General features: G+C 41.2%; 2 protein-coding genes and 1 non-coding gene across 3 annotated transcripts; 2 read left to right on the forward strand and 1 right to left on the reverse strand.

The window, feature by feature from the left end:
* Positions 1-3,202: 3,202 nt before the first annotated feature.
* LOC138905713 (uncharacterized) lies at positions 3,203-4,698 on the forward strand. Its single transcript, XM_070194235.1, has 2 exons — positions 3,203-3,633; positions 4,554-4,698. The coding sequence occupies exons 1-2, from the start codon at positions 3,203-3,205 to the stop codon at positions 4,696-4,698; spliced, it is 576 nt and encodes a 191-aa protein (XP_070050336.1).
* Positions 4,699-15,195: 10,497 nt separating this feature from the next.
* On the reverse strand, positions 15,196-15,302 carry LOC117281013 (small nucleolar RNA R71). The gene has a single exon (XR_004511597.1). It is a non-coding gene; the product is annotated as a small nucleolar RNA R71 (small nucleolar RNA).
* A 702-nt stretch (positions 15,303-16,004) lies between these two features.
* On the forward strand, positions 16,005-17,438 carry LOC138891361 (uncharacterized). Its single transcript, XM_070194236.1, has one exon. The coding sequence runs from the start codon at positions 16,005-16,007 to the stop codon at positions 17,436-17,438; it is 1,434 nt and encodes a 477-aa protein (XP_070050337.1).
* Positions 17,439-26,579: the final 9,141 nt, after the last annotated feature.

The raw sequence follows: 26,579 nt of genomic DNA on the forward strand, positions 1-26,579 counted from the left end.
CCCGTAGTAGGGAACGAGGATGTCCCATGACAGTTCCAGTTAGGCCACCAGTGGGTCTAGAGGATCACATCATTGAGGAACATGGCGAGGTACCTGTGGTAGAGCCAGCTCCGGTGGATTTCACATCTGCACCGGGATTCCAGGATATCATGGGTCCTATGCTACGGTTCATGGACACTATGACTTAGGCCGGTTTATTTCCGGCAGACCCAGCCACATCTCAGGAGGGCAGATGAGCATAGACCCCTACCGCACATGCTCATGGGCAGGCAGCTGCTGTTTATCAGACCCAGGGTGTACTACCCATGGGTGGAGCCCAGCCAGTGGCAGCAGCTATACCTGAGCCCAGGCCAGCTGCAGCCGCTGATCTGCAAAAACTATTGGACAGATGGAGTAGACTACATCCTCCTGTCTTTTGGGGTAAGCGACATGAGGATCCCCAGGACTTCATTGATCGGTGCAGGGACAGACTGCACAACATGAGGATATTGGAGTCTCATGGGGTAGACTTTGCTACTTTTTAGCTAGAGGGCAGGGCCCATAGATGGTGGACGTCTTATCTTCTTGGCAGACCAGTAGATTCTCCTCCCATGACTTGGGACAGGTTCACCCGTATTTCTTGGACAGGTATATTCCACCCTCCCAGAGCGAAGAGTTGCGGTTTCAGTTTGAGCAGCTCCAGCAGGGTCAGATGTCAATGACCGATTATGAGGAGAGGTTCTCTGAGTTATCTCGCCATGCACTTATGATACTCCCTATCGAGGCGGAGAGAGTGCAGAGGTTTGTTGTGGGTTTACATATTGGCATTCAGACCACTATGGCTCAAGAGGTTGAGATGGGTACTTCTTATGAGCTAGTCATGGAGATAGCCTAGAGGATTGAGGGTGTGCGTCGGCGTAGCCGAGAGCAGGGTATGAGAGATAAGCAGTTTAGATATTCTGGAGAGTTCAGAGGTGCTCTGTCTGGGGGCAGAGGTCAGTTCATGAGAGGGCAGTCCAACAGGCCCCCATATCTAGCACCACCATCTCCTCGGGGTCCTCCAGTGCGACTTTGTTTCAGTGCTATGACAGAGAGTTCTTATCGCTCACCAGCTATTCAGGGTTCTTCCAGTGGATATTCAGGTCACCAGGGCCAGACTCTTAGTCAGCAGCCCATCACACCGAAGAGTTATTACGAGTGCGGGGATCCCAGTCACATGCGGAGATTCTGCCCCAAGCTTCGGGGTAGACCATTGGAGCTGGGTCAGCAACCTATGATTACCGCACCAGTTGCTCCACCAGTCGTCCGACCACCAAGAGGTGGAGGACAAGTGGATAGGGGCCGTCCTAGAGGTGGAGGTCAGCCAGGCGGAGGCCAACCAGTTGGCGCTCCAACTCGGTTCTATGCTTTTCCGGCCAGACCATATGCAAATGCCTCAAATGCTATGATTACAGGTATTATTTCTATTTGCGGCAAAGATGCCTCCGTATTATTTTATCCAGGGTCTACATATTCCTATATGTCGTCTCTATTTGCTCATTTCCTGGGTGTTTCTCGTGACTCCTTGAGTACTCTTGTTTATGTGTCCATTTCTGTGGGCGATTCTGTTATTGTGAATCGGATCTACCGATCCTATATTATTATATTCTGTGGTTATGAAACTAGAGCATATCTCATATTGCTTAAGATGACCGACTTTGAAATCATCCTGGCATGGACTGGTTATCTCTATGTCATGCCATCCTAGATTGCCATGCCAAGACTGTTACCTTGGCTATTCCAGAATTTCCTAGGTTGGAGTGGAAGGGTTCGTCTGTTAGTGCATCTAATCGGGTTATTTCTTTTATGAAGGCTCAACATATGGTTGAGAAGGGTTGTTTAGCTTATCTAGCCTATGTTCGAGATACTACTGCAGAGACTTCGACTATTAATTCAGTGCTTGTAGTTCAGGAGTTCTTCGATGTATTTCTTTTAGATCTTCCAAGCATGCCATCTAATCGTGATATTGATTTCTGTATTGATTTGGTCCCGGATACCTATCCTATATCTATCCCACGGTATCGCATAGCTCCAAAAGAATTGAAGGAATTGAAAGAACGACTTGAAGAGTTACTAGCCAAAGGGTTCGTCAGACCGAGTGTATCGCCTTGGGATGCACCGGTATTATTTGTGGATAAGAAGGATGGAATGATGTGAATGTATATTGATCATCGTCAATTGAACAAAGTCACTATTAAGAACAAGTACCCGTTGCAGCGTATTGATGATCTATTTGACCAGTTGCAGGGTGCTAGAGTGTTCTCTAAGATCGACTTGAGGTCGGGGTACCATTAGTTGAAGATTCGGGATTCAGATGTTCCGAGGACTGCTTTCTGGACTAGATATGGTCATTATGAGTTTCTGGTGATGTCCATCGGTTTAACTAACGCCCCGGTAACGTTTATGGATTTGATGAACATGGTATTTGGGCCATATTTTGATTCATTTGTCATTGTTTTCATTAATTATATTTTGATTTACTCGCGTAGAAAGGAAGAGCACGAGCAGCATATGAGAGTGGTGCTTCAGACGTTGCGAGAACAAAAGCTATATGCTAAGTTCTCCAAATGTAAATTATGACTGGAGTCTGTAGCATTTTTGGGGCATTTTTTATCGGGCGAGGGCATTAAAGTTGATCCCAAAAATATTGAGGCAGTTCAGAATTGGCATCGTCCCACTTCGATGACTGAGATTAGGAGTTTTCTGGGTTTAGTAGTTTATTATCGTCGGTTCGTGGAAGGTTTTTCATCTATTCTAGCACTTTTAACCAAATTAACCCAGAAGGGTGCTCTATTCCGATGATCCGATGATTGTGAGGTGATATTTCATAAGCTCAAGACAACATTGACTATAACACTGGTGTTAGTGTTGCCTTCCGGTTCGGGGATGTATACGATGTATTGTGAAGCTTCATGCATTGGCTTGGGTTGTGTATTGATGTAGAAAGGGCGAGTTATTGCGTATTCTTCACGTCAACTGAAGCCCCATGAGAAGAATTATCCAGTACATGATTTGGAGTTAGCTGCGATTGTTCACGCTCTTGATTTGGAGGTATTATCTTTATGGGGTGTCTTGTGAAGTTTAAACTGATCATAGCAGTTTGTAGCATTTGTTCAAGCAGATGAACCTAATTTTGAGACAGCACAGATGGATTGAGTGACTAAAAGATTATGATATCACTATCATGTATCATCCGGGCAAAGCAAATGTGGTTGCAGACGCCTTGAGTAGAAAGGCGGAGAGTATGGGTAGTTTGGCTTTCATTTCAGCAGAAGAGAGGCCAGTAGCTTTAGATATTCAGTCCTTGGCTAACAGACTTGTGAGGCAGGATATTTCAGAGCCCAGCCGAGTTCTTGCATGTGTTGTAGCCCGGTCTTCATTATTTGAGAAGATCAAGGCTCGCCAGTATGATGATCCATACTTAATGATTCTTCGAGAAACGGTACTACGGGGTGGTACCAAGGAAGTTACTATTGGAGCAGATGGTGTTCTGCGACTCCAGGATCGTCTATGTGTTCCTAATGTGGATGGACTGTGGAAACAGATCCTAGAGGAGGCACACAGTTCTCGGTATTCTATTCATCCAGCCACTACGAAGATGTATCGTGACCTGAGGTAGCATTATTGGTGGCGACGAATGAAAAAGGACATAGTTGAGTATGTAGCTAGGTGTCTAAATTGCCAGCAAGTTAAATATGAGCACCAGAGACCAGGTGGCCTACTTCAGCAGATGACTATACCAGAGTGGAAATGGGAACGCAACACTATGGACTTTCTAGTTGGGTTGTCGCGGACCTTGCGGAAGTTTGATGCAATTTGGGTCATTGTCAACAGGTTGACCAAGTCGGCACACTTTATTCTTGTTGTGACTACGTATACTTCAGAGAGGTTGGCCCAGATATATATTCAGGAGATAGTTCAGTTGCGCAGTGTGCCAATTTCTATCATATCCGATAGAGGCCCTCAGTTTACTTCACATTTTCGGAGAGAAATACAGAGTGAATTGGGGACCCGTGTAGATCTCAACACAACCTTTCATCCGCAGACCGACGGGTAGTTAGAGCGGACAATTCAGATTTTGGAGGATATGTTCAGGGCATGTGTGATTGACTTTGAGTCCAGTGGGATCGTTTCTTGCCTTTGGACGAGTTTGCTTATAATAACAGTTACTAATCCAGCATCGAGATGGCTCCACTTGAGGCTTTATATAATCGGCGATGTCGTTCGCCCATCAGATGGTTTGAGCCTGGTGAGGCTAAGTTATATGGTACTGATTTGGTAAAGGATGCCTTGAAAAAGGTAAAGTTGATTCAGGAGCGACTTCGTACGGCACAGTCCAGACAGAAGAGTTACGCGGATCAGAAAGCGCTTGACTTATCTTTTATGGTAGGTGAAAAAGTTCTCTTGAAAGTTTCACTGATGAAGGAAATTATTAGATTTGGAAAAAAGGGGAAGTTGAGCCCATGGTTTATAGGCCCATTTAAGGTGTTGAGATGAGTTGGGGAGTTTGCTTACGAGCTTGTTTTGCCTCCCAGTCTATCAGGAGTTCATCCAGTTTTCCATTTATCTATGCACCGAAAGTATCATGCCGACATGTCACATGTGTTAGACTTCAGCATAGTTCAACTAGATAATAGCTTGGGTTATGAAGAAGAGCTACTTGCCATTGTTGATAAATAGGTTCGCGAGTTGAGGTCTAAGAGGATTTCTGCACTAAAAGTCCAATTGAGGGGCCAACCAGTCTAGGAAACGACTTGGGAGGCCGAGAAAAACATGCGGAGCAGATATCCACACTTATTCAGCACTCCAGGTATAATTCTAAACTCGTTCGAGGACGAACGTTTGTTTAAGAGGTGGAGAATGTAATGACCCAACCGGTCATTTTGACTTTTAGAACCCCGTTCCCCTAACTAAAACTCCCCATATGTGCTTTTATTAATTTATGACTTGCGGGGATGGTTGGTTCAGAATTTGGAAGTGATTGGGTTGTAATCAGAACAATTGGCTCCTTAGTTTGACTTTAAGAGGCCAAGTTTGACTTTGGTTAACATTTTGAGAAAATGACCCTAAAATTGAGATATGACGGTTCCAATAGATTCGTATGATGATTTTGGACTTGGGCGTATGTTCGAATCGGGTTTTGGATAACCTGAGAGCGTTTTAGCGCTTAATAGTAAAAATTAACTATTTGAAGGTTTAAAGTTCTTTAAATTTGGTTTGAAGTAGGTTTTGGAGTAATCGAGGTCCGTTTGAAATTTCGAGTTTGGGAATAGTTCCGTATGATGATTTACGACTTGCACGCAAAATTTGGTGTCATTCCGAGTAGTATAAGTATGTTGCGCGTTCGGAGTAAGTTTGAAGAATTTGAAATTTCTAAGTTGAATCAATTTGGTTTGAGGTATGATTCTTAGTTTTGATGTTGTTTTACAAGTTCCGAGAGTTTGAGCGAGTCTGTTTTATGATTTAAAACTTGTTGGTATGTTCAGGCGGGGCCTCGGGGGCCCCGAACATTAATCGGACGAGGCTCAGACTAAGTTGGAAATTGAGAGCCAAATCTGAAGCTCCCCAGTTCTATCAGAACCGCAGATGCGGAAAACGATCCGCACCTGCGAAGGAGAGAAGCGCAGGTGCGGAGAAGGTACATGTGGGACTTTCAAGTCGCAGAAGCGGACTCGCAGATTCGAGCCGCTGACTGCAGAAGCGAAGGGTCGGCTTAGGGCGGAAAGCTTCATTTACGATACCTTTTCCGCAGAAGCGGCTAGCTAGCCGCATATGTGAAACCACTGCTTGGCAGAATGGTTAAAAATCGGGGGTTCAGACATTTTTGAGCCCATATTTCTTCATTTTTGGGCTATTTCAGAGCTTTTGAGAGGGAATTTCAACTAGCAAATTTAAGGTAAGTTAGTTCTACACACCTTGAGTGAAATACCTAGATTATGGGTAGATTATAACTGGTAAATCTTGAAAATCAAGGGTTTAGATAAAAAGCCTAATTTTAACCACGAAAATGGTTATGGAATTGGATAGAAATTATATATTTGAGTTCTTGAGATTAAGGGTAATGTTTGCCTCCAAATATTTTTGGAATCCGGGCACGTGGGCCAGGGGTGAATTTTAGAAATTTTACCAATTTGGATAGGGTAATTTATTTAATAGATGAATTTCGAATCATTGAACATGTATTAAATATTTTATATAACTTTTGGATAGTTTTGGATTTTTCTGCATTGAATTGAGGTTTTACGAGACATTTGATCGGAAAGTGGAACTTTGAGACAAAGTAAGTCTCTTGTCTAATCTTGTGAGGGTGAATTTACCCCATAGGTGATTTAAATTAATAATTGTTGCTAAATGTGGGGGCTACGTACGTACGAGGTAACGAGAGTCCGTACGTAGCTACTATTTATGCTAAAGTTCGGGTAATTTAGAACTCAAATCATTTAATTACATGTGTAAATTGTATTCTTTATTTAATTATATTATTTGTAATATATTGTGATTTGTTAGGAAAATATAGTAAAAGCTGGAAATCCAATATACTTAATTTTTCTGTATAAATTAATTAATTGTTAAAAGAAATTGTGCATCCTCTCATTCCGATGTACATAAGAAAATGCCCTCCTTTCTTATGGAGCGGGCCGAACGCCTCAGCAGTATAGATGCATCTATAGATCACGCCGCATGTCCCTCGACAGAAATCGTGCCTAATAATAATAATTACACAATACCTTGATATTTTAATTGCAGCTTGTGAATTTAATTAATAGATTGGGAATTGTTGCATTTGAAGGAATTTAATTATTTATGTTGGTTAAATAAAATTATTGTTAACTTTGTGAATCATATTGATTTAAATATTTTTATTTTTATTTTATTTATTATTATTGACCCTTAGTGAATGTCAAAGTCGACCATCTCGTCTCTACCTCTTCGAGATTAGGTTTGATACTTACCTAGTACACATTGTTTACACACTCATGCTACACTTGCTTTACTTTTTGTGCAGGACCTGATATAGGTGCTATAGTTGGACCTATCGGCGCACCCATGATATCCAAAGGCTTAGTGGTGAGCTGCCCTTCCGAGCCATTATGCAGCAATTAGTGCCTTTTTCTGAATTTTTATTCTGTCTATTTTATTTCAGACAGTATTTAAATTTTTGTATAATTTACTAGATGCTTATACACTTGTGATACCAGGTCTTGGCACACACACTAGTATAATTTTTGGATTTAATTATTTTCTTGGTTATTTTAATTTACCAGATCTTTTCACATTATCTTGATTATTGCAAGTAAGAAGAGTTTAATTATTCGGTTAATTTTTAAAAGGATTGAATATGTGTTTAAATTACTAGTTGGGTTGCCTACCTATAGTGTTGGGCGGCATCACGACCTATAGATGAAATTGGGTCGTGACACCATTAGACATAATCTCATATATTCAATACTAATTACTAAGTTACTATCAGAAGAATTTCTATTCGGACATGATTTTACTATTTCTACTTCTTATCGGCCTTACTAATGTCTTTGTTGTATTTCCTTGATGATGATTTCATTACTTGAATACTTTATTTGGATGATTGCGGTAAAAATAAAGAACTTTTTAGGCATTTTAACATGAACTGTTCTTTTGGATGTTCATTATCGTAGAAGAAACATGTCAACTTATAAGCTCAAAACTGAAAATCCAAAATATTCAAATCGATTAATCTGAATCCAAACTTAAAAAATTCGATCCAATCCGAATTTATTTATATTGGATTTGAATTGTCATTTCTTCAATCCGAAAATAAAAAATTCAAACTGAATTTTTTATATTCAATCCGAATTGCCCGACCGCGCACCCCACACCCAACTTATACGCGGAGAGCGTGACAACCGATAACCACTTATACCTTGTCGTTATAATGTGAAATTTCCTCTGTTTTATTTATATAGCGTTGTTTAATCAGGTACAAGTTTTAAGAAAGAAAGACTTTTCTTCATACTAAAAATACAATTAGAACCACTTGTCATTCAACATAAAATAATAAAAAGTTTAAAGTTAAAGAATGTACGAGACAAACATATATATCAATTTTGTTTAACCGACTAAAAATTTTTGGGATATCTAATATATATATATATATATATATATATATATATATATATATATATATATATATATATATATATATATATAAAAGAGAAAGAGATATATCTAACTATAGATAAGAAAAAGAAGCGGTACCAATTCCAAATGACTTTGAAATTATAGTGGCGAAAAGATTGAGAGTAAATAAAATGGATGTTTGGGAAGTACTAAAATCCATATTCCACTAAACTTATCAAATTAGAATAGTTATCAACATACTAAATTTAAGCTATATATATGTAACGACCCGACCGGTCGTTTTGAGTATTATAACCTCGTTCTCCTATTTACTACTTAATTTATGCTTTACAGTTGTTTTATGACTTACCGGGTTAGTTGGTTCCGGTCCGGAAGGAATTCAGAGTGAAATGAGATACTTAGTCTCAAAAATTAAAAATTTAAGTTAGAAAAGTTGATTGGATATGGATCTATATGTAAAAGACGTCGGATTTGAATTCTGATAATTTCAATAGCTCCGTATGGTGATTTTGGACTTAGGAGCATGTCCGGAATATTTATTGGAGGTCTGTAGTGGAATTAGGCTTGGAATGCCGAAAGTTAAATTTTTGGGAAGTTTGACCGGGGGTTGACTTTTTGATATCGGGGTCAAAATCTGATTCTGAAAATTTGAATATGTCCGTTATGTTATTTATGACTTGTTTGCAAAATTTGAGGTCAATCAGACGTGATTTGATAAGTTTCGGAGTTGTTTGTAGAAATTAGAAATTTCAAAGTTCATTAGGCTTGAATTGGGGTATGATTCATGATTTTAGCGTTGTTTGAGGTGATTTGAGGGTTCGAAAAAGTTCGTATGATGTTTTAGAACTTGTTGGTATATTTGGTTAAGGTCCCGAGAGGCTCGGATGAGTTTCGGATGATTAACGGATCAAAATTTGGACTTAAACAACTGCTGGAATTTTCTGATACCTGATCTGATTTCCTTATACGCGATCGCGTGAATGCGTCTGTGATCGCGGAGGCTTAGTTGGTCAGTAGAGGTTTTGTACTTCGTGATCGCGTGGGGATATCCACGATCGCGTAAGGTTAATTGAGGGCTGCTAAGTTTTGTGCTTCGCGGTCGCGTGAAGCGGGATGCGATCGTGTAGCTTTGAGATTTTGTGACTCGCGAACGCGTGAAGAAGGTCGCGTTCGCATAGAGTAAGTGGAGCAGAGGTAGAAGTCACGCATTTTGTGCTTCACGATTGCGTGGACGAGTCCGCGATCGCGTAGGTCTGTGATGTTGTGCATTACGATCGTGTGGGAAAGTCCGCGATCGCGTAAGGTTAAATCTGGGCTATGGAAAACTGTTCTTCGCGATCGCGTAGGAATGTTCGCGATCGTGTAGAGCAAATGACTGGGCAGAGAGTTTAAGTTCTGAAAATGGAATTTCATCCCATTTTCCATTTTTAATGATTTGGAGCTCGGATTGAGGCGATTTTTGGGAGATTTTCAGAGGAAACAACGGGGTAAGTGTTCTTAACTCAATATTGGTTAAATTACCCTATTCCATGGTTGTTTTTATCATTTAATTGCTGAATTAAGTTGAAAAAGTTTGAAAATCCTCTTGGATAAATTAGAGGATTTGAGGGCCGAATTTTTATCGAAATTTAGTAATTTTGGTATGGTTAGACTCGTGGTTGAATGGGCGTTCATATTTTGTAACTTTTGTCGAGTTCTAAGACGTTGGCCCCACGGCGCGATTCTTTGAGCTAAATTTTGGATTTATATGAAAAAATTGTATTTTCTTATGGAATTAATTCCAATAAATATTAGTGACTAAAACGAATTATTTGTGACTAGATTCGGGGTATTCGGAAGTCGATTTGCGAGGCAAAGGCATAACAGAGTAAAGAATTTCACGTTTTGAGGTAAGTAGCAGTTATAAATCTGGTCCCGAGGGTATGAAACTCCAAAATTTGGTATCATGTGATTACTTTGGAGGTGACGCACATGATAGGTAACGGGCGTGTGGGCGTGCACCGAGGGGATTATGACTTGGTCCGTCCCGTGAAAGCTATAAAGTTGAATAACTTGTTGTTAGCTATGTGCTCTCTATGAGTTGTGAAAATTTGACTATAAACCATGTTTAGGATACATGTTGGTACTGTTGGGACCCACAGAAGTCGTGTACATGTTGAACTATCTGCTTAATTGTTGTTTTGTACTCAGTCACGATTTACTTGATTATTTTCTCCCATTCTCTATTGTTCATTATTGATGCATCATATCATTGTTGTTTCAGCTGATTTTCATGATTTGTCGAGAGCCCGAGAGACTGGAGAGATTTGTGACTTAGCGAGACCGATGGCCTGATTGTAAGACATTATGTTATAGCACGTGAGTTGTTCGTGCAGCACGTGAGTTGTCCGTGCAGATCCTTATATTATATTATAGCACGTGAGTTGTCCGTGCGGATCCAGATATTTATACTATGGCATGTGAGTTGTCCATGCAGCATGTGAGTTGTCCGTGCAGCACGTGAGTTGTCCGTGCAAATTATAGCGCTTGGTCTGTAGGAGCCCCTCCGTAGTCTGTACACCCCTAGTGAGCGCGGGTACCTATTAAGTATGAGTGCTGAGGGCCGAGAGCCGAGTGGTTGAGATGTTGTGATGAGTTGAGTGACTGTTGCCTGAGAGGTTGTACTTGCTTTGCATTTGTTGTTGTACTTGGTTGCTATCTGTCATTGTTGTGAAATCTCTGAAGGATTTATATCCGGATTACATGAACTTGACCTGTATAAAATTGATTTTTAAACTGTCGGATTTGAAAGCATGTCTATTCTTTGTTGGAATTACTGAAAGTGAACTATAACTGTGTAGCTCGTCACTATCTTCAGTTCTTTATTTATTATTGTTACTTGCTGAGTTGGTTGTACTCATACTACACCCTACACTTTGTGTGCAGATCCAGGTGTTCCCGGACATAGCGGGTGTTGATTCTTTCGCATAGCTGATTTTACAAGGATTCTGAAGTAGCTGTCGTATTTCGCAGACCTTGCCTCTCCTTCCTTATCTCCTTGTTTACTGTATTTGGTCTCAGACTATTATAGACTGTATTTTCAGACTTGTATTCATAATAGATGCTCATGTACTCAGTGACACCAAATTTTGGGGAGTGTTCGTTTCAGTATTTGTGGGATTTTGTATTGTATTTAAATATTATATTTTCAAACTTAAAGAGAAATTGTGGTTTTTTGAGATTTTCAGCTGTCCTAGTATCAAGATAGGAGCCATCATGACAGGTTGGAATTTTGGGTCGTGATAAGTTGGTATCAGAGCCTAGGTTACATAGGTCTCATGAGTCATGAGCAGGTTTAGTAGAGTCTTGCGGATCGGTACGGAGACGGCTGCACTTATCTTCGAGAGGCTACCGAACCCTTAGAAAAATTTCACTTTCTTGTATTCTGCCGTGTGGATTTGTTGATTCCGGAAAACTAAAATTTTGTTTTTCTATTCTCTCACAGATGGCGAGGACACGTACTACCGGATCGGATGGTCAGCCACCAGTGCCACCAGTTAGGGCGGCGAAAGACCGGGGCCGAGGTAGAGGTCGAGGTGTAGCTCGTACCACAGTTGGACCAGCACCTGTAATACCACCAGTTGCTCCAGCTCAGGAGCAGATTCCAGATATAGCTGAGCCGACAGGACCAGCTCAGGCACCAGCTGTGCCTATCGATATTTCAGGCCTTCAGAAGACTTTAGCTCAGATATTGACAGTTTGCACTGGTCTTGCACAGGTGGTTTCGGCTCAGGCCGGGGGAGGTACTCATACCCCTGTTGCCCGTACTCCATACTAGGTAGTGCAGGGACTTCATATACTGAGGGCACTACCAGCCCAGCTGGTTGCAACTGCTCAGGCCCCGGTAGTTCATGTTATGGCAGATGATGAGTAGAGGAGACTTAAGTGATTTGAGAGGCTTCGACCTCCACCATTTAGCGGTACTGAGTCAGAGGATGCTCAGGGGTTTCTGGATAGGTGTCAACGGATGCTTCGGACAACGGGTATTCTGGAGACCAGTGGGGTCTCGTTCACTACTTTTCAGTTTTCTGGGGCTGCCTTCGGATGGTGGGAGGCTTATGAGAGGCACAGGCCAGTTGGTGCAGTACCACTTACATGGCAGGAATTATCCGCTCTCTTTTTGGAGAAGTTCGTGCCGCAGTCTCGCAGAGAGGAGCTGCGCAGACAGTTTGAGCAGTTACATTAGGATGGCATGTCTGTGACACAGTACGAGATGAGATTTTCTAAGTTGGCCTCACATATCAGCTACGGTTACTTATGACTAGGGAGAGGGTATCTGGTGCTACTTTTGATGAGGTAGTTGACATTTCTCGCCAAGTAGAGATGATTCGTACCCAGGAACGTGGAGAGAGGGAGGCTAAGAGGCCTCGTGGTCCAGATGATTATAGCGGTGTTCCTTCAGGGGGTCAGTTTTACCGCGGTAGGGGTCGTTCTTACAGACACGCTCAGACGGGCCGTGCAGCTCATCGTGGTGCATTAGCTAGCCACAGTTCTTACAGTGATCACTCAGGCCAGCCTTCATTCAGTGCACTACTAGCGCAGAGTTCTCATCATGCCTCGTCAGCTCAGGCTTCTACAGGTAATTCCTCAGATTATCAGGAGCAGCAGTTCCGTCAGAGGAGGGGTTGTTTCGAGTGCAGGGAATTTGGTCATTTCAAGAGAGAGTGTCCTAGGCTGTTGAGTGGGGCTCCACAGGAGATTGCTCGACTGATGGCACCAGCACCAACAGTTCTACCACCCGCCCAGCTAGCTCGGGGTGGGGTCAGGCAGCTAAGGGTCTCCCAAGAGGGGGAGGACGATCAGGTGGCGCTCAAGCTCGATTCTATGCTTTTCCTGCCAGGCCAGATGTTGTTGCCCCAGATGCAGTGATCACATATATTGTTTCAGTGTGCCACATGGAGGCTTCTATATTATTTGACCCTGGTTATACTTATTCATATGTATCATCATATTTTACTAATTATATGGATATGCCATGTAAGTCCTTAGTTTCACCTATTTGTGTATCTACACCGGTGGGCGATAATATTACTGTATACCGTGTGCATCGGTCGTGTGTGGTAACTATTGGTGAACTGGAGACTAGAGTTGATCTATTATTACTTGGTATGGTTGATTGATATGCCGTAGAATTTCGGCACATTTGATACTAATTACATAGACTTTATCTTATCTTTCAATTCATTTTTAGTTAATTCTTATGAAGTTTTGGTGTTTTGAAGTGCATGAGGCTTGAGGATCCAAAAACATGGAAAAGAAGTCAAAAAGCCACAAAAAGGCAGAAATGATGCAAGTATGCGGTCGCATAAAGCATATGCGGACCGCATAACCATCGCAGACTGAAGCAGATTTTTGGTTAACTGAAGAGGAGAAAATGCGATTCATTATGCGGTCGCATAACGATTATACGGACCGCATAGTGATCACATAACTGAAATCAAGAAAGCTGAGAAGCACTTCTGCGGAAGAATATATGGTCGCATAATGGATATGCAGACCGCATAATTGAAATGCGGTCAAGAGTTGGGTTTGGAGACATGAGATTATGCGATGATTTCGAAGAATATGTGAACCGCATACGTGATCTGTGACCAGTATGCGGTCGCATAAATGCTCTGCAGGGTTATTTTTGTCCAATTTTGGCTCCGACTTTTAGCCCACTATAAATAGATTTATGAGGGCTTTTGTGGGGTATCTAGGCTGAAAAGGAGACTACAATTGAAGGTATTGAATATTCCATTATTTTGGAAGCTTTAGAAGAAAGATTCTTGCACTTTTGTAAGCCTTATGACTTTAATTATTGTTTTATCTTTGTATTTTAGTATGAGTGGCTAGTCTTAAATACTAAGATTGTGGACCCTAAATGGGTGTAATGTTAATGGGTGTTTACCATTGAATATATATATAATAGTTGGTTGATATTTATTCACTTCTTATTCTTCATTTATTGTTGGTGGTTGCAAACATTAACAAATGCCATTTTACCCTTTCTTTACTTGGAAAAGTGGGTTAAGGTTTGGTAGGAGTGAATATCAAAAACTCAAGTCTTTAGACCTTGTTTAATAGAATCGCTTAGGAATAAGTGGATTCTAGTTGGCATATATTGATTATTCTTAATTGCAACTCTTTTATATTTGGAAAAATCATAAAGAGGAAATACTACTCAACTATTGGAAAATATTGAGTAGTCATTTAGAAATCATTTGCATATCAAAGGATCTCTCATTAGAAATATATCATATTAACACTGATAGCATTACATTCCATTGAAGGGGACACAACCTTGGTTTCTTTAATCAAATTAAATACAATCTCACAATATTATACTTGTTTTCATTTCACTCAATTACAACACTCTTTTTAGCTAACGGAATAGAATTACGATTTAAGTCAAGTTTCACACTACTCAAGTAACCTTTTCACACCTATTCCCTGTGAGATTCGACCCCAACCTAGTCGGGTTATTATATTTGACATCGATCGCTTTACACTATTTATTAAGATGTAATTTCAGCGTATCAAATTTTGGCGTCGTTGCCGCGGAATACGGTTTTGAAATTACTAATTAGTGTGTGCTTTACTTTACATCTTTTTCTATTCCATCACACTTTTCTTGATTTGCTTGGTGTGCTAGGTAAACATGGCCAAGTATAAGGAAGAAGAGAATTCTTTTGCAGATATCGAGGAATACATTGAGGATACAAACGCTATTGTCCCTCTGCGAGTTGATGCTGCTACCTTCAAAGTGGAACATGGTTTAATCTTAATACTTAAGGCGGAGGGATTATTCAGAAATTCCATGATAATCCAACACAACATCTTAGAAACTTCTTGGGTGTGTGTGCGATGCATAAGCAGAACAGTGTGACAGATGATGCCCTGAGACTACGGGTATTCAAGTACTCATTAGCTGGAGAGGCGAGGAAATGGATCCAAAATCTACCTCTTCATTACATACACTCTTGGCCTAAAATCGTCCGTGCTTTCTTAGCTAAATGGTTCCCACAAAGTAAGAAGTCCGAGCTCAGAGATAAAATCTTCTTCTTCAAACAACTACCAGGAGAACACTTACATGAGGCATGGGACCGTTTCAAGCTATACCTAGTGAGATGGTCGAATCATGGTTTTATGGATGCAATCTTTTTGGAGAAATTTTTCATGGGTTTGGATCCATTGAACCAATCAATAGCCAAAAGTGCGGCGGATGGGTCTTTCATGGACAAAACATTCCCAAGGATTACACAGATTCTAGATAAGATGTCTGAGCACAACCAAGCTTGGCACTCGGAAGATACCACAGGTGGAATTACATACAGTACTCCCTCACTGACCAACATGATTAAGGAGAACCAATAGAGAGACCAAGTGATTGTTGGGCTTGCCACCGACATTAATGTGTTGACCAAGATGTTCACGGAAAGTCAGACTAAGAAAGTAAATATTGTGGAAGATATCCAACCCATGGTGAATCAAGAGTGCAAGGAAGCAAACTATGTCCATAATTCTCAAGGTGGTTATCGCCAACAAAATCAATGGAGGCCTAACCCGCAAGGGCTAGCCCATCGACTGTGGCACAATGATCAAGTGGATCAAGTCAAGGTAATTGGAGCAACAACAACAATAACTATGCAAACCGGAGTTCAAACCCCTATGTTCCACCAAAGGGGCAATACTCTAACTCCTCGCATTATAAAGAAGGTTCTTCAAGTGAGTTCAGGTTGGAGGGAATGCTTGAAAGAATATTGCAAAATCAAGAAAGAGGTGACACTACAATGAAAAACATGGCCTAACTTGTGGGGTCACACACCGCATCCATACAAAAGCTAGAAATGCAAATGAGAGATTTGTCAAGAGAGAAAAATCCAAAGCTAAAGGACACACTCCCAAGTGACACAATTGCAAACCCTAAAGGTAATGGGAGTGGTCTAATTTCTCATTGCATGGCAATCACCACGCGAAGCGGGAAGGTACTTCAAGAAGAAAATGAACAAATTGTTGGAGTAGATGATCTTGAGCAAGAGGTTGAGGCACGAGTTGAAGTGCTGATTGTTGATGAAGTAGAAAAGCTCCCAAAAGAAGTGAAAGTCCAAGAAGCAAATCATGAAAAGGTAAAGAAAAAGGTGAAAGAAGCACCAAAAGCTCTAGCACAAATTCCTAGACCTTCCCCTCCGTTTCCTCAAAGACTTGCTAGGAGGGTTGATGATAGCAAATTCGAGAAATTTTATGACATTCGCAAGCAATTGTCGGTGAACATACCATTTGTGGAAGCCTTTCAAGAGACGCCGAGTTTTGCTAAATACTTAAAGGACTTGATAACCAAGAAAAGAACCACCAAGAATGAAGTGGTGAATGTGACTCACCGGGTTAGCTCCATTATTGCAACAACTAACGTTGAAAAGAAAGAAGACCCGGGAGCATTCACCATTCCATGCACTATTGGCTTGCAAAATTTTGAAAGGGCTCTTTGTGACAATGGGGCTAGCATTAACTTGATTCCTCTTGCTATTTACAAGCAAGCGGGGTTAAGCATGCTGAGACCTACAAGCGTGAGGTTGCAAATGGTCGATCGTTCAATCAAAAGACCAGTGAGAGTTGTTGATGATGTCCTAGTGAAAGTGGGAAAGTTCCTCCTTCCAGACGATTTTGTGATCCTTGACTGTGCCGTTGACAAAGAAATCCCTATCATCTTGGGTAGGCCATTCCTTTCTACCGGAAGAGCACTTATGGATTCGGAACGAAATGAAATCAAGTTCCGAGTTAATGATGAAGAGGTCACCTTACAAGCAAGTAAGGGTATGAAGTTGCCACATGCATATGAAGGCATCTCAGTCATTGATGTTGTTGATGAGGTAGAGGACACAAGTGAAATGAAGATGGAAGAAGAAGGCCTAGGTGTGGCTTTGGCGGCGATATTGGTAAATTTTGATGGTGAACACATGGAGGGGTACATGGAATCGATGAATGCATTAGAAGGTCTTGGGTCCTACACTTACGCACCAAAGAAGCTTTCTCTTGACTTAGAGAATATAGCCACTCCCCCAGCAAAGCCTTCAATTATTGAGCCGCCACAACTTGAATTTAAGCCACTTCCACCACACTTAAGGTATAAATTTCTTGGCTCTAATGATACTTTACCGGTAATCGTTTCTTCTTTGTTGAATGATGTGCAGGTAGATCATTTATTGAATGTCCTAAGAGAAACATCGACAAGCCATTGGGTGGACAATAACGGACATCCGAGGGATTCCCGCCAGAATCTGTGAGCACAAAATATAGTTGGAGCAAGGAAGAAAACCTAGTGTGGAGCATCAAAGAAGATTAAACCCGTCCATGTAGGAGGTGGTGAAGAAGGAAATCATCAAGTGGTTAGACGTCGGGGTAGTCTACCCCATTGCCGATAGTTCTTAGGTGAGCCCGGTGCAATGTGTGCCAAAGAAAGGAGGCATGACCGTGATCCAAAATGAGAAAAATGAGCTCATCCCAACAAGGACTGTGACCAGATGGAGAGTTTGCATGAACTACCGGAAGCTCAACAGTGCCACTTGCAAAGACCATTTCCCTATTCCTTTTATTGATCAAATGCTTGATCGGCTAGCGGGAAGGTCATTCTATTGCTTCTTGGATGTATTCCGGCTATAACCAAATCAACATTGCATTGGAAGATCAGGAGAAGACAACATTCACATGCCCATATGGGACTTTGGCTTTTAGCCGGATGCCATTTGGGCTATGCAACGCTCCGGCTACCTTCTAACGGTGCATGATGTCAATTTTCTCGGACATGATGGAATATTTCCTAGAGGTGTTTATGGATGACTTCTCTGTAGTGGGTGATTCCTTTGAGCATTGTCTTGACAACCTTAGACAAGTGCTCAAAAGATGTGAAGAAACAAACCTTGTACTAAACTAGGAAAAGTGCCACTTCATAGTGGATAAGGGAATTGTTTTGGGCCACAAAATTTCCAAACAAGGCATAGAGGTTGATCGAGCAAAGATTGAAACTATTTCTAAGCTTCCTCCACCCACTTCAGTGAAGGGTGTCTGAAGTTTTTTGGGGCACGCCTATTTCTATAGGCGTTTTATCAAGGACTTCTCAAAAATTTCAAACCCCATGTGTAAGCTCCTTAAAAAATATGCTACATTCGTATTTGATGAAAAGTGTCTTAAAGCATTTGAGGAATTGAAAGAAAAGCTCACCACGACACCTATTATTGTCATACCAGATTGGTCTCTTCCATTTGAACTCATGTGTGACACAAGTGGTGTAGCTATTGGGGTGGTGCTTGGACAACGACATAACAAAGTCCTTCATCCTGTCTACTATGCAAGCAAGACACTCAATGGTGCTCAAAAAAATTATACTGTGACCGATCAAGAACTTCTTGCCATTGTCTATGCTTTTGAAAAATTTTGGGCCTATTTATTAGGATCCAAGGTGATAGTCTACACTGATCATGCTGCTCTTTGCTATCTTATGGCGAAGAAGGACGCCAAGCCAAGATTGATTCGATGGGTCCTTTTGTTGCAAGAGTTTGACTTTGAAGTCAGGGATCGAAAAGGGACAGAAAACCAAGTTGCGGATCACCTATCTAGGCTTGAAGAAGTAGGGAGGCCAAAAGAGAACTTTGACATCAATGATGCTTTTCCAGATGAGCACATATTGGCATTGTCTGACACATTCACTCCTTGGTATGCCAATACTGCTAACTATTTGGTTAGCGACCTTGTCCCTGATGGCTTGAAAACATATCAAAAGAAAAAGTTCTTATAGGAGTGTAGGCAATACTATTAGGAGGAGCCCTTCTTGTTTCGTATTTGTGCCGACAACATCATTCGGCGATGTGTTCTGGAAGATGAGGTAATGCCAATTCTCAAGGCATGCCATGACTCCCCGGTTGGGGGTCATCATGGAGGAAATCGGACGGCCGCAAAAGTGATTGAATGTGGCTACTATTGGCCATCGATCTACCATGACGCGAATCAAATAGTCAAGGCTTGTGATCAATGTCAAAGGCAAGGATCAATCTCTAAAAGGCATGAGATGCCTATGAATTTTGTAATGGAGGTCGAGATCTTTGATGTGTGGGGGATTGATTTTATGGGTCCCTTTGTGAGTTCTTATGGCATGAAATATATCTTAGTGGGCGTGAACTATGTCTCCAAATGGTTTGAGGCAATCGCCTTGCCCAACAATGAGGCAAGGAGTGTGACCGCATTCTTAAGGAAGAACATATTCACGCGGTTTGGTACTCCCCGGGCCATCCTTAGTGATGGTGGTTCTCATTTCTGCAACAAGGAATTCACCGGGCTGCTCGAAAAGTATGGCGTAAAGCACAAGGTGGCCACACCTTATCATCCTCAGTCGAGTGATCAAGTTGAAGTTTCCAATAGGGAGATTAAAAACTTCCTAGCAAAAACTGTCAATGCAAACAGGACTGACTGGTCAAGGAAGCTAGATGATGCGTTGTGGGCATATCGCACTGCATTTAAGACTCTTATTGGCACCTCACCGTACCGGTTAGTCTTAGGTAAGGCGTGTCATTTACCCGTGGAGCTTGAACACAAAGCCATGTGGGCTCTGAAAAGGTTGAATCTTGGCTGGGCTGAAGCTGCTAATCTGAGAATGACACAACTCAACGAAATGGAAGAATTCCGTCTCCATGACTATGAGAATGCAGCCTTGTATAAGGAACGAATGAAGTTTGTTCATGACAAGAAGATCTTGAAGCGGGAATTCAAATCTGGTGACTTGGTCTTGCTCTTCAACTCGAGACTCAAGTTATTTCCAGGCAAACTCAAATCCAAATGGTCTGGCCCGTTCAAAATTATGAATGTGTCCCCTTCCGGTGCTATTGAATTAGAATCGGAGAACGGACTTCGAACTTTCAAAGTAAATGGCCAACGAGTTAAGCATTACCTGGGCACAACAGGACACAAGCATTTGGTAGAGCAATTTGCTCTCAAGGATAGTCCAACCCCACCACTGAGTAGCCCAAAAGGGACCAACATAGTCATGTCGCGACGTTAAATCAAGCGCTTCTTGGAAGGCAACCCATGCATGGTAACATTTTTTTTCTTTAGTTGTTAGTGTTGAATAGGTTGACATGTGTATTATAGTGAAGGTAGCCCAATATACCATGAAACATGGTGCAAGGACTAAATCAAGTGAAGAAACAAAAAGTGAATCAGGGGTTTGCGGCAACTATGCGGTCGCATAATGACTTTGCGAACCGCATAGTAGTCGCAGACACGGTCAGAGAATTTGGGTGTGCAAATTGTGGTAAGGGTTCAAGTTCTACGGTCCGCATATCAATTATGCGATAGCAAAATGCATCGCAGAATGGAGGTAAATAACCCAGCTCTAAAATCATCGCATAACACATATACGACCGCATAATGTGTTATGCGACCACTTGCCCAACGCAAAACGTCCTGGTATAACTCCCTAACCCTTCGCATACTGTCAATCCCACTCACACACGAACACTTCACAACTCTCACAAAATCAAAAACACAAAAACAAAAGAAACGAAAGAAAAGCCAAAAACATTTTAATCACGCACACAGATCACATATCAAGGATCGAAATTAAGGAATTTACCTCGCTCATAACTCAAATTTCATCTCCGCCTTGCTCTGATATCTGGTATGTGACCCTTTCCCCTCTTTGTTGTGAATTCATTGCATAATGCCCATCATTTGAACTCCATATCTCGTTTTTGTTCTCAAACATGTGCGGTGGGTACCTGTGTGGGAGATTGGTGGTTAACGTTTTGCCTGCGAGTGTTAGGAATTGTGTAGGTGGGAGGTTTGACCATTGTTGACCGAAGAAGATAATCTCTGCGGCCCGCATAATTGGTTTACTGTCCGCAAAGTCATTGCAAACAAAACCCTAGAAGGCCTAGTGAATTGAAATTATGTGACAGCTTATGCGGTCACAAAAGTGTTTTGCGGACCGCATAGCTACCGCAAACACAATCAGATAAACTTTCTTTCGTGTGTGCAATTCTGAGTATAGCATTTCACCCTCAGATGGACGGACAGTCCGAGCGCACTATTCAGATATTGGAGGATATGCTACATGCTTGTGTCATTGATTTTGGGGGTTCTTGGGATTAATTTCTGCCACTCGCAGAGTTTGCTTAGAGAAGGTCAAAGTGATTCAGGAACGGCTTTGCACGGCACAGTCTAGACATAAGAGTTATGCCGACAGGAAGGTTCGTGATATTGTTCACATGGTTGGGGAGAAGGTTCTGCTCAAGATTTCACCCATGAAGGGTGTGTTGATGTTCGGGAAGAAGGACAAGTTGATCCCTCGGTATATTGGGCCTTTTGAGATACTTAAGAAAATTAGAGATGTGGCTTATAAACTTGCTTTGCCACCTAGTATATTGGGTGTTCATCCAGTGTTACATGTATCCATGTTCCGAAAGTATGTCGGGGATCTGTCTCATATTCTGAATTTCCGTACAGTGCAGCTGGACGATAATTTGACTTATGATGTGGAGCCAACGGCTATATTAGACCAGTAGGTTTGAAAGCTGAGGTCAAAGAACATAACATCAGTGAAGGTGCAGTGGAGAGGCCATCCAGTCAGAGAAGCTACTTGGGAGATTAAGCAGGAGATGCGGAGTAAATACCCACACTTATTTGAGACTCCAGGTATTATTCTAAACCCGTTCGAGGACGAACGTTTGTTTAAGAGGGGGAGAATGTAACGACCTGACCGGTCATTTTGAGTATTATAACACCATTCCCCTATTTACTACTCAGTTTATACTTTACAATATTTTTATGACTTACCAGATTAGTTGGTTCGGGTCCGAAAAGAATTCGAAGTGAAATGAGACACTTAGTCTCAAAAATTAAAAATTTAAGTTAGAAAAGTTGATCGGATATGGACCTATGTGTAAAAAACATCGGATTTGAATTCTGATTATTCCAATAGCTCCGTATGGTAATTTTGAACTTAGGAGCGTGTCCGAAAAATTTATTTGAGGTCTGTAGTGGAATTAGGCTTGGAATGCCGGAAGTTGAATTTTTGGGAAGTTTGACCAGAAGGGGGGGTGACGTTTTGATATCGGGGTCGAAATCCGATTCAGAAAATTTGAATAGGTCCGTTATGTTATTTATGAATTGTGTGCAAAATTTGAGGTCAATCGGACGTGATTTGATAGGTTTCAGAGTTGTTTGTAGAAATTGGAAATTTCAAAGTTCATTAGGCTTGAATTGGGGTATGATTCGTGGTTTTAGCATTTTTAAGAGTTCGACTAAATTTGTATGATATTTTAGGACTTGTTGGTATATTTGGTTAAGGTCCCGAGGGGCTCGGGTGAGTTTCAGATGGTTAACAGATCAAAATTTGGATTTAAACAGCTGCTGGAATTTTCTGATATCTGTATCTGATTTGCGTATACGCGATCGTGTGAATGCGTCTGCGATCGCGTAGGCTTAGTTGGTCAGTAGAGGTTTTGTGCTTCGCAATCGCGTGGGGATATCCGCTATCGCGTAAGGTTAATTGAGGCCCGCTGAGTTTTGTGCTTCCCAATCGCGTGAAGCATGATGCGATCGCATAGCTTTGAGATTTTGTGACTCGCGAACGCGTGAAGAAGGTCGCGGTCGCGTAGAGTAAGTGGAGAGAAGGTAGAAGTCATATGTTTTGTGCTTCGCGATCACGTGGACGAGTCTGCGATCGCGTAGGTCTGTGATGTTGTGCACCGCGATCGCGTGAAAAAGTCCCTGATCGCGTAGGGTTAAATCTGGGCTGTGAAAAACTGTTCTTCGCGATCGCGTGGGAATGTTCGCGATCGCTTCGAGCAAATGACTGGGTAGAGAGTTTAAGTTCTGAAAATGGGACTACATCCCATTTTCAATTTTTAACGATTTTGAGCACGGATTGAGGCGATGTTTGGGAGATTTTTCAGAGGAAACAATGGGGTAAGTGTTCTTAACTCAATATTTGTTAAATTACCCGAATCCATGGTTGTTTTTATCATTTAATTGGTGAATTAAGTTGAAAAAGTTTGAAAACCATCTTGGATAAATTTGAGGATTTGAGGGCCGAATGGTCGGAATTTAGTAATTTTGGTATGGTTAGACTCGTGGTTGAATGGGCGTTCATATTTTATAACTTTTGTCGAGTTCCGAGACGTGGGCCCCACAGACGATATTTTGAGCTAAATTTCAGATTTTTATGGAAAATTTATATTTTCTTATGGAATTAATTCCAATAAATTTTATTGACTGAAACGAATTATTTGTGACTAGATTCGAGGCATTCTGAGGCCGATTTGCGAGGCAAAGGCATAGCAGAGTAAAGAATTTCATGTTTTGAGGTAAGTAACAGTTATAAATCTGGTCCTATGGGTATGAAACCCCGGAATTTGGTATCATGTGCTTACTTTGGAGGTGACGCACATGCTAGGTGACGGGCGTGTGGGCGTGCACCGAGAGGATTGTGACTTGGTCCGTCCCGTGAAAACTATTAAGTGGAATAACTTGTTGTTAGCTATATTCTCTCTATGTGTTGTAGAAATTTGACTATAAACCATGTTAGAAACCATGTTTAGGCTACATGTTGGTACTGTTGAGACCCACAGAGGTCGTGTACATGTTGAACTATCTACTTAATTGTTGTTTTGTACTCAGTCATAGTTTACTTGATTATTTTCTCCCATTCTCTATTGTTCATCATTGATGCATCATATCATTATTGTTTGGGTTAATTTTCATGATTTGTTGAGAGCCCGAGAGACTGGAGAGATTTGTGACTGAGCAGGGCCGAGGGCTTGATTGTGAGATATTATGTTATAGCACATGAGTTGTCCGTGCAGCACGTGAGTTGTTCGTGCAGCACGTGAGTTGTCTGTGCAGATCCTTATATTATATTATAGCACGTGAGTTATCCATGCGGATCGAGATATTTATACTATGGCACGTGAGTTCTCCGTGTAGCACGTGAGTTGTCCGTGCAGATTATAGCGCTTGGGATGTAGGAGTCCCTCCGGAGTCTGTACACCCCCAGTGAACGCAGGTAACCATTGAGTGTGAGTGCAGAGGGCGGAAAGCCGAGAGCCGAGTGGTTGAGCTGTTGTGATGAGTTGAGTGACTGTTGCCTGAGAGGTTGTACTTGCTTTGCATTTGTTGTTGCAATTGGTTGCTATCTATCATTGTTGTAAAATCTCTAAAGGATTTATATCCGGATTACATGAACTTGAACTGTATAAAATTGATTTGACTTAAGCTGCCGGATTTGAAAGCATGTCTATTCTTTGCTGTAATTACTGAAAGTAAACTATAGTTGTGTAGCTCGTCACTATCTTCAGTTCTTTATTTATTATTGTAACTTGCTGAGTTGGTTGTACTCGTATTACACCATGCACTTCGTGTGCAGATCCAGGTATTCCCGGACATAGCGGGTGTTGATTTTTTTGCACAGCTGATTTTACGGAGATTTTGAGGTAGCTGCCGTATTTCGTAGACCTTGCCTCCCCTTCCCTATCTCCTTGTTTACTGTATTTGGTCTCAGACTATTATAGGCCGTATTTTTCATACTTGTATTCATAATAGATGCTCATGTACTCAGTGACACCAGGTTTTGGGAGTGTTCGTATCAGTATTTGTGGGATTTTATATTGTATTTAAATATTATATTTTCAAACTTAAAGAGAAATTATGGTTTATTGAGATTATCGGCTTGCCTAGTATCGAGATAGGCGTTATCACGACAGGTTGAGATTTTGGATCGTAACAATATACTGAGTATATATATATTATTAATACTTAACATAAAGATTTACATGCTAACAAAATTAGTGATAATTGCACTGTTGGAGGGTGTGGACTGCTGAATAAAAGAAATTCTGCTGCCGGCGATGATATCAAAATTTAAGAATAAGAACCACTACTTCTACATATGAAATGTGATATCTAAAACATAGAAGGATTTGATAGGCTATACAGTCTTGAATTTTCAGACAGCTAAACGTTCAAGATACAAACCTAGAGCTTACTAGTAATCGCTTTACGAGCGTTAATTGCTTTTGCTCTCCATTAACTTAATTTTCCGCATTATATTCAACCTTGGAGAGATTTTAGCATCAGTAGCACGATTTATTGTTTACCAGTAGTCCAGTACTCGTTTAAAAATGGAAAAGTAATAAAGTCGTGTGATATTCTATTTTTTCCACCCTTTTCGATAACATAAAATACTTCTCAGTGTTAATAACACTTTTGGATGTGACAGACTCATTAGCTCTCAGTTAACTACTCCAGTTTATTCTGTGGGTTTCAGAATCTGGTTAATGAGTAAATGTGTACTTTAAAGCTGAAATTTTAATGCGACATGCATCCAACCTTCTCTTTTTGGGAACCTTCAGTCATATGCAAATATGACTACAAAATAAACCAATAGGAAGTGCAAAACAAAAACCTTTTTCTAAACGAAAGAATGACATTGTTTTTTTATTATTCTTGTTTATCCGAAAAATGGATAGAATTGAATTTATACGCAGTTTCGAAAATATGTGGTACAACTTAACACAAAATGCAAGGATAAATAAAAATGTGAATATAGATTAGAGAAAAAGTAATCTAGACAAGACAATCACGAACAGTGAACCTTAGGATTTAACAAAAATAGAATCAATCTAAGGAACTGTAATGATCACTCTTTCTTGTAGAGGAAATAATACTTTTGTTATAGTGTAAATCTCATAAAAAGATCCTCCTACAGAAATGATAACCAAGCCCTTTTATAATGGAGAGATTTGGCTCCAAGCATAATAAAATAAACATTCAGTGGGAGACCCATGATAAATCAACTTTTCCATAATTTTTGCCAAGATTCCCTTTAGTGGGATTACAACGGCTTTTGTCTGCGAACTCGATCTTGCTTAGAATCCTCGATTTTGGTTCGAGCTTGATTTCGGCTCGAATTTGTGATCTTGGTTTGAGCCCGACCCCAGTTCGAGCCCTTGAATTGATTCCAGATCGATGTAGGTTGGTTTTTGGATTATCAGCACAATAGGTCTACCCGCGTCATAGTTTGATTCTTGTTCGAGTTTGATTATGATATCGATCTCATCACGGACCGGCCTCCCCGGGTTCTAGGTTAGTTCGTGCCCCCTTCGGGATCTTACTTCGATACACCACCCTTCGAACCGTACCGGATATACCGAGGCTGAAATCTATTTCGACCGTATACAGATAGTCCCCTCGTTTCTCAGAAAGAAATATGGCGAGAAACGATATGATTTTTAACAGCTCGATCGGATTATATCTTGTCGCTTCCATCAGGTTCGACCATGACGCATATGGTAGCTGTCCCGTCGATTTCATCTTTCAAGGCATTTAATGCATGTCAGGCGGTGGTCGGCCACTGCTGATAATGAATCGCCATCGCT

The sequence above is a fragment of the Nicotiana tomentosiformis genome, chromosome 2 (assembly GCF_000390325.3).
Source record: "Nicotiana tomentosiformis chromosome 2, ASM39032v3, whole genome shotgun sequence".
Taxonomy (NCBI): domain Eukaryota; kingdom Viridiplantae; phylum Streptophyta; class Magnoliopsida; order Solanales; family Solanaceae; genus Nicotiana; species Nicotiana tomentosiformis.

What these genes read in the sequence shown, in the direction of transcription:
- LOC138905713 (XM_070194235.1), top strand. Translation starts at nt 3,203, where the DNA reads ATGTATCATCCGGGCAAAGCAAATGTGGTTGCAGACGCCTTGAGTAGA. An exon ending in AAGATGTATCGTGACCTGAG is followed by an intron (nt 3,634 to 4,553) that starts GTAGCATTATTG and finishes TTTGCCTCCCAG; the next exon opens with TCTATCAGGAGTTCATCCAG.
- LOC138891361 (XM_070194236.1), top strand. Translation starts at nt 16,005, where the DNA reads ATGCAAATGAGAGATTTGTCAAGAGAGAAAAATCCAAAGCTAAAGGAC.